Source organism: Pteropus vampyrus, unplaced genomic scaffold, assembly GCF_000151845.1.
Source record: "Pteropus vampyrus isolate Shadow unplaced genomic scaffold, Pvam_2.0 Scaffold61, whole genome shotgun sequence".
Taxonomy (NCBI): Eukaryota; Metazoa; Chordata; class Mammalia; order Chiroptera; family Pteropodidae; genus Pteropus; species Pteropus vampyrus.
Window position 1 is genome coordinate 2,705,397 of NW_011888842.1, and position 8,423 is coordinate 2,713,819.

General features: G+C 49.2%; 1 protein-coding gene across 1 annotated transcript in view; it reads right to left on the reverse strand.

Annotated features, from left to right (window-relative positions):
* Positions 1-8,423, reverse strand: part of ASTN2 (astrotactin 2) — an 843,256-nt gene that overhangs the window by 43,055 nt on the left and 791,778 nt on the right. Inside the window, exon 21 of the mRNA XM_023531046.1 lies at positions 1,753-1,910. Coding sequence (XP_023386814.1) covers positions 1,753-1,910 — 158 coding nt within the window. The remainder of the gene's footprint in view (positions 1-1,752; positions 1,911-8,423) is intronic.

Here is an 8,423-nt window from a genome sequence, read left to right on the forward strand (position 1 = left end):
CTGAGGTTTGGGTTAGATACGAATTGGGTCGGGAGTGGGGATGTGGGGGAGACGCTATCAAGCCCAGTGCACCGCCTGCCTCACTTCCTCAGGAAGACTTGGCAGTAGACCTGGCTAGGTCAACGGCCCTTCCTTGGTGTTCCGTCAGACCCTGGGCTTCCCCATCAGGGCGTGATGTGAAATCTCATGCAACTTCCCGGTCTCTTCTGTCTTCCCACCACAACTGTGAGCGACGTGAGGGCAGAGAACTTGCTTGGCTTGGTTAGTCTCACACCCTAAGTGCCTAGCTCAGTGTGAGGCACATTGGTGATACCCCCAAATACGTCCCTGGGTTCCTGATCACGCTGTACTGCATGTAGTCAGCTATTAAGAACAGGAAAAGCTGTTTCCGGAACTGTGCTGAACTCATGATGCTCCGCTTTGGCCCAGGGTATGCCCCACTCGGGGCACTATTTGTTGGATCCCCAAATGTGTGAGGACTTCACCCTTCTCTTGTACCTGTACCAGATGGCCTCCCTGACTCGCAACTCAACCTAGCCTAATCTCCATATCACGGTCAGAGTTGTCACCATAAAACACAGTTTTAAATATAGATCATCCCTCCTCAGAAGCCCCTCCTGGCTCCCCGTGGCCTATGGGATAAAGTGCAGCTTCTATGCCCGGCCTTCAAGGCCTAGCTCTTCAGTCCAGCCTCGGCTCCCATCCCTCCACCCTCCACAAGTTCACATGAGCAGTCTGTGCCCTGTCCCTCTGGAACCCTGGCTGGCGTCCCATTCCTGGATGAAATCCTGACGCAGTTTGAGGAAAGAAACAGCCTGCCTGAGAGTCCCCAGCAGGTTTTAGGAGCCTCACTGTCTGTCGGCTGAAAAACAGGGTTATTTTTCCTCTACGAGTCTCTCTTGGCTTGGGATGCACGGCTGTGTTTGCTTCTGGCCTGAGGACAGCTCTTCCCCTCTCTGGGGCCCCAACTGTGCACTTTGGAGAGGTCAGCATGACCTGATGCAATTGAGTCTGAAGTCACTAGGCTGCCCCCTCACCCCCACCCCTTGACCAACAGGGTAGGACACTGTGGCCAGGGCAAGTTCACAGTCTACCTAGAGTCTGGGGACATTAGAGGCCACTGGCTCTGCTGAGCTCTGGGACCCTTGGCCACACCCAACTGGCTGTTCACCTCAGAGTCAGATAATAGGCCCAGACTTTTGTACTTAGGCACAGTGTGTGTGTGGGAAGGGTGGACGGACACACAGGAGGATGGGAGAAGGAGGGAGGGCCTGAGACCAAAGAATTCAGAGACTAAGAAGGGACAGGAAAATCAAGAAAAGGAGGCAGAGATAGATGTATTGAGAGCAAGTAGAAGAGAAATACAGACATAAACAGAGATAGACAGATGGGAATTCAGAGTGACACCGAGAGGGAGGCGGCGTCCGTGACCAAGACAGAGAGAGGACAAGAAAGTAAAAGGAAAGACAGAGGGGGAAAAAAAGAAGAGTTGGAAATGATTTTAAAAATGAACAAAAGGGGAAGAAAAGGAGAGATGTTGGAAAAACAGGAGGGAATGCAGGAAAAGAGGGAGGGAGGGAGGAAAGGAAGGAGGGAGAGAAGGAGGGAGGGAGAGAGGGAGGGAGGGAAGACTGAAGAGAATAAAAAGGACTGAGAAAGTTTCGCAGTGGGTTTCACAGGAATTGTCAGGCCCATCCTGGCTTCTTTCCCTGGTGTGTCCTAGATGAACCTTGGGCCTCAGCCTCGGCTCGCCTTGGTCCAGAGGCTGCAGCCCAGGCCCCTGGTCAGCATGGAAGCTTCCTCTATGCAGATCTCTTTTCTCCAAGGAGCTGAAAGTCCCCTCAGAAGCTGGTCCGGTCACACTGGGGACTTGGCTCAGGAGGCCCACTAAACAGACTGGGTCACTGAAACTGAAAAAGAGAAGTATCGAGCCTTAAGCTGAATGGAGCTTTTTGCCCAAGTCAAATGCCTCTCTCTCCAGTTGCCGGGGGCCTAAGTCCATCTTCTTGCTTTCATTATCTCTTGAGATGCCTAGCCTCTGAAATCATGAACCGGTCCTTTGAGATGGACTCATTCGATCCCTCTTCTTCTAATGGAGGCCTCCAAAGTGGAAACATCTTGCCCAAGGCCACATAGCTGCTGAGGGCCAGAGGCAAGATAATCCTCAGGTCTCTAGCTTCACGACGCCTGGGCAAGCACTTTTAAAACCCAGCCCTGAAGGGCTCCTGATGACTTTCATGCTGTTTCCAGTAAAGTCTGTGCTGATTCTTGGCGCAAAGAGAGGAAATGAAAAGGGTAGGGTAGGAATGTAAATAAAGGGAAACTTTGGGATTTCATCTAATATATAATTATAGTATCCGTGGTGGTGGCCCTGGCTGTTTCTGAGATGTGCTGCCCAGGCCGTGCCCAGGCAGGGGGGTGTCCTGGGGGTGATGAGGAAGCCAGCAATGCTCTATCCAAGCTCCATGCCCCCTGGGCTTTTGGAGAAGCATCGTCGGGCTGGGAGCCTGGACTTGTTTGCAGAAACACATGGCGGTCTGTAGACTCTGGGAAACAACTCAGCAGATGAGAGAGCTAGGGATTCTGGGCATCTCAAAAATGGCACTGGGAATACAGTCCTAGGAAGAGCAGGGGGTCTTTGTACAGACTCGGGGCTCAACTGCCTGTGTGGCACTTGCCATGACCGTAGAGGCAGGACGAAGTCTGGAGTTCACTGGTAGCCGTGTAGCTGTCAGGACTGAAAATCTGTTTTCCATATTGTTTTCAATGCATCTGGGCATGGGTCTTTGCACAAGAGATCCCTTCAAATGGCTTCTACCCCCTTGACCTCATCATTTCTATATGTCACGTCCTTCTCATAATCTAGTGTGGCCATTTCAAGCTCAGGCTCTGGAAATAAATGGGCTGAGTTCAAAACTGGCTTCTCCACTTACGAGTTTTGAGTCTCTGTTCAGCTGCCTCACCTCTCTGAGTTTTAGTAGCCTAACTTGCTGGATAAAAATGCTAGTAATGGCTTTAGAGAGCTGTTTTGAAGATTAAATTAGATCTGACTTATCAGTGATAGACAGATATAGAGACACAGAGAGATAGAGCTAGATCTAGAGATAGGGTACTAGACCATGGCCTGGAAGGCAGTGGCTGCCCTCTGAGAATATGGTGAGAAGGTGAGTTGGAGGTGTGAGTGAGTGAAGGGGAGCAGTGCCTCCAGATTTCAGCACTGACTTGGAAATTTGTTCAAATCATTCAACAACTATTTACTGGATTCTCTGCTGGCATCTGGCCCTTTTCTAGGCACCAGGGATACACGATATAAAAGGCGGACACCGAGCCTGCTCTATGCAGCTGACAGTCTGATGAGAAAAAACAGACAACTAACAAGTAAACAGCTACTAAATCAATACAGCTTTAGTAAGTTCCACGGCTTCGTGTGTCTCTGTGTGTAGCAGGAAGGATCTACTATAGATGATGTAGTCCAAGGAGGCCTCTCTAAGTAGATGACATTTAATCACGGACCTGAAAATGAACAAGGAACCAATCATGGGAAGAGCCAGGAGAGGGTCGCCTGGGGAAAGGGAACAGTAGAAGCAAAGACCTTGAGGAAGAAAGAGACTGGTACATTTCTAGCAAGTGTGCCCAGGGAGCCGTGAGTACAGGGGCCAGTGTCCGAGACAAAGGCTTAACTTGCTGTCCACTGGAAAGCTGAGAACAAAGCAGTGTCCAGCGGCAGCCCCAGGCACAACTGCTTAGGTAAAGTATGTAATCACAGACAGTCATAACTGGGGCTACCTCTCTCCCTCACACTATTTATCAAGTACTGACGATGAGTTAGACACTGCCTTGTGTTCTTTACATGCTTCAGGCCATTGAAGCCTCACCATCCTATGAAATAGGTCCTGTTACAATTCTATTGTACAGATGAAAAAACTGAAACAGAGAGGTTAAGAAATCTGTCCGAGGCCAATGAATGGGTAGGTGTTGGAGCCAACTTCTGATTTCAAAGGCCTAATTGAAAACTACGCATGTGCTGCAGGGAGTGGGGAGAGGCACATGGATTCAAAACGTCCAACTGCACCTCAGGTTGCTGCTCTCTGACAAAGAGGAGTCGCCATAATCCTTCGTGTGCATATGATGAAAACGTAAAAGCCCTTTCTCATCTGCTCTCCCATTAAATCTTTGCAACAACTTGGGGAGGTGCATTAACCACCTCCATTTTATGGATGAGATTAATTCGTTCCATTCTACAGACAAGAAAGATGAGGTGTGAAGTGCCTTCCCCAGGTCTGCAGGCTGCAACCTGGGCCTTCCCACCCCCGGTTAGTTTTTCCATTGCAAACGGGGTTGCTTGCAGGAAGGAGGCCCTCTTCCAATCTTCCACTCACAGTCTCACCAGGTACTGCTGACAACTCCGCATGTGTCAGTGGACAGGACAGTGACGGTCCATGGGGCGCAGGGAAAGGAAGGTGGGCGTTAGAGTCGGCGTGGGTATGAATCTCAGCTTTACCTCTTCTTGACATGTGACTTTGGGCAAAATGTTTACTACTTTAAGGCCCAGTTTTCTCATCTGAGAAATGGGAGATGATGATGACGATGACAGTGATGATGGTGATGATGATGATAATAGCACTACCAGATACATAGGGTTAGGGTGAGGATTAAATGAGAGAGCACATGTGACATGCTCCACAAGTTTCCTGGCATGTAGTGAATGCTCAATAAATTATTATTGTCACAACTACTACTATTTATCCAGCAGATACAGAGGCTTGGGACTTTGGCGTGGTGTCTGCACCCCTACCTCAGTTTACCTGTCTTTGAGCTCACTGAGATTAAACTTTCCATTTCACAGATGAGAACATCAAGGCCAGAGGAGGTGGGGGGAACTGGCCCCAGGTGTCAGTGGGACCGAGTGAGAAAACTGCTGTCTGATCTTGACCTCAGGCTCTCTCTGCCCGATGCCTTCCCTCATCCAGGGCCTTGGTGTTCCTTTTGCTCCTCTACTCACACTCTACCCACCCCTGCTAAGAAAGAGCGCTTCCCCTGAACCTCTGGTCCCACCGCGAGATTTGGCACGTGGCTGCAGTACCCAGGCTCCCTTGGCACTCCCTTCGTAGAACTGAGGCCAGGGGGGTGACGGCGGGCCTGGGGCAAGCCTCCGAACATGTGGGAATGAGTCCCCCACCCCAGGAATCAGGCCTGGCTGCTGCTGCGTGTTTGCTCAGGACCCTTTGGCAGTCATCCATGATTAGAAAAAGGCAAGGCGGCCAAGACAAGACAGAGGCTAATTACCTTGGGTAATAGGAAACTGGGGAGCAGCAACAAGAAGGGCGTCTAGGCCTCTGGCCAGGCCAGGGTAGGGACTACGGATGCCCAGCCCAGCCGGGCCTGACTCTCCTACCCTGAGTGGAGATTCCCGCTTAGGGTCACCCACAGGCACCAACAACCCAAGGGTGCAAGAGCTGGCCCCCCGGTCACACCTTCTGCGGACCCTCGCCCTCTACTGCTCTTTGTTTGTTTTCATTCAAAAAGCAAAACAAGTGAAACAAACAAGGAAATTCAATTTAGACAGGGGTCGAGTGCTGATGGTTCTATTTTGTTACACCAGGGTGAGCTTAGGACAGAAAATCAGCCTTGACTTTCACTCCTCCAATTGGTCTCAACCCTGTGGCGCTGTGTAAAATTACATGGACGGAGGGGCTGAAAAAGCAGTTTGCTTTTCTAGGTGGGGTGGAGAGAGGGCGTGGGGATGGAAGGGGGCCAGATGGTGGGGCGGGGCGGGGGGAGAGTAGGGGGACACGAGAGCAAAACTCAAAGAGGAAATAAGACAGAGAAAAGGAGAGACACAGAAACATAAATTAAGAGAATAACAAATAGAAAGGAAAAGAAAGACTAATTGGGGGAATGGCAGAGACAGACAAAACCCGTGAGCTACGTAGAAAACACACAGAGAGGGAATAAAAGGCAAGGAGAGATGGACAGAGACACAGAGGGGCAAAACAAGAGTGAGAGGCTTAGAAAAGTCGGAAGGGACGGAGCTCAGGAGGAGAAGAGAGCGAACGAGAAGCTATCCCATGGCAAAAGTACACATCCCCGGAGCTCTCAAGCTGGGGTCGAGCTGATGCCCCTTCGTTTTGAAGATGCTGAAATTTCAGAACAAAAAGCGGACGTGAACGTTTAGCCCAAGGTCCCAGAGGCAGAAGTGGTGGCAGTGGTATATGAATCCAGAGGTCCTGCCTGAGAGGCTGATCCTCCACACCTGTGCCCCCTGAATCCTTCCACCGTGTCTCCTGACAGCCCAGATGAGGGGTTTAGTGCCCAACTGCACTTCATTAAAACACGGGGTTCTGGACCCATGCTCAATTTTCATCTTATTTTTCCCTCAAAGATCCTGGATGGTCATTCTCTCCCAGGTTAGTGGGATTCTAACCTGCCTCACAGAGAATAGCAACTCCAGGATTGTCCGTGGAAGAGACACTGACAACCAGTGACTGAAGAAGGAAGAAGAAAGTAACTGACATTTCCTGCAGGCCTCCTATAGGCCAGGCGTTCTCGGTCACCCTGTTTGTGAAGTTTCTCACTTGATGCTCTTCTCTATAACCCTATGGGATAGAAACCATCACCAGCCCCCTTTTTCCAGAGGATGAAACCACTGCATAGAATGGTAAAAAATGACTTTCCCCAGGGCAGGTTGTGAGTGCGGGGCGGAATCAGGAAGTGTCCCCCGTTCAGATTGTCCCCAGAGCCTGTGCTCATTCTGCTGCCACACACGCCCCTTTGGCCCCGGGAGGAATAAAACTAATTTTGGTAAGGAACGAGCAAGGAGAAAATGAGAAACCCTAAGAACTGACACTGAAACTATTTTAAAACTTGAGACCAAGTCGGTCAGACTTCACGGGAGGAGAGCCGCCAGTGGGATGAGAGCCTGGTCCAAATGACACCCTGGCTTCGTGTCAGAGCAGCCCAGATCCCAGGGCCATTAAGACAATCAATTTCAAAAAAAAAATAAATAAAATAAAGAAGTGCTCAGAGTCAGGGACGACAAGCATACGACAAGCACGCTTTCAGGACAGAAGAAGAAAAAAAGGTTCTTACTTCTAGAGGCAGGAATGGGCTGCAGTGGGGGGCATCAGGCAGGGAGGGAAAGTAGAGGCTAAGGAAAATGTCCATCACTTTCAAAGGATGACAGCTGATTGCTCAGTTCTCAGTGTTAATTGCTTTTCGGATGCCATAAAACATTTCACCTCTTCCTACATAATGGGTCTCTAGGAGTCCAGTCTGGCTAACGCCAAGTCCCTACAATGTCACACTAGTTGAGTCTCAGTGGATAGGAACCCCCTGCCAGGGCTCCGTCCCTCTCTGCTAAAGGCTATCTCTCCCAGCAGTTGGAGAACAGAGGAGGAGGGAGTTGATATTTATTATCACAACAAGGGCAACAAGAGCAATAGTGATAATAGTTGACACTTCTTATGCTCCTGCTGGAAGCTCATCACCACGTATAGAGCTTTTGTGTATTATCCCATCAAAACCTCTCCAGGTCCCAGTGAGCTAGACGTTGTATTATCCCAATTCTTACAGAGGAAGAAATGGAGGCTCAGAAGGTTAAGAAGCTCATTCAGCATCACACAGTTGATAAAATACAGGGAAAAGATTTGAACCCAGATCTGTCTATGGGCTGTCTCCAGTTTATGCCCTTAATAAGCAACCGGGGAAACCAGACACCATAAAAATCTTTCAAAAATGCTACTTTGTCCATATAATCATAGTTTTTAGAGTTAGGGCCTTATAGCTCTTATTCTAGTCACCTACTTATATTTTACAGATGCAGTGACCCTAAAGCCCAAAGGGTTGGTGTCAGCACTCACTAATTCAGAAGATTTAGAGTCATTCTCTCAAGATTTAAATCCCAAAGTTGTCATTTCAAGCCTGAAGCAAATGCTACCACCTCGGTGGAGTCTGACCAGATGGCCCACTGGGAGAGATCTGAAAGTCCATTATACTTTGGGGATTCCATGCCTAGAGCTCTCACTGTCCCCGACTGAGTTTTGACATTCTGTGTGAAATAAGACTTGGGCCCCCACATCTGTGAGACAGTCAGTGGAAGAATCAGAATCAGAAGACCCAATTTCCAGCTTACAGTGATGTCCTTGATTTTAGTGCATTTAGTGCATGGATGTGTTGGGTGTCACCAATGAGCCTGACTATATCTAGTGTTCAAAAGAACACCATGGTCTTTAAAATTTCCTGGTCTTCCAGGGGCAGTGGGGATGGGATGTGTATTGCGGGTAAGGGAGATTCAGGGATTGCAGAGGAGCTAATATTTATTGAGCACATACTTAAGATACTTTGCTACTGTGTTTCTTGTTTAGTTCTCATGCGACTCTACAACCTAGGTTTTATTATTTCTACTTTGCTGAGGTTCACAGATA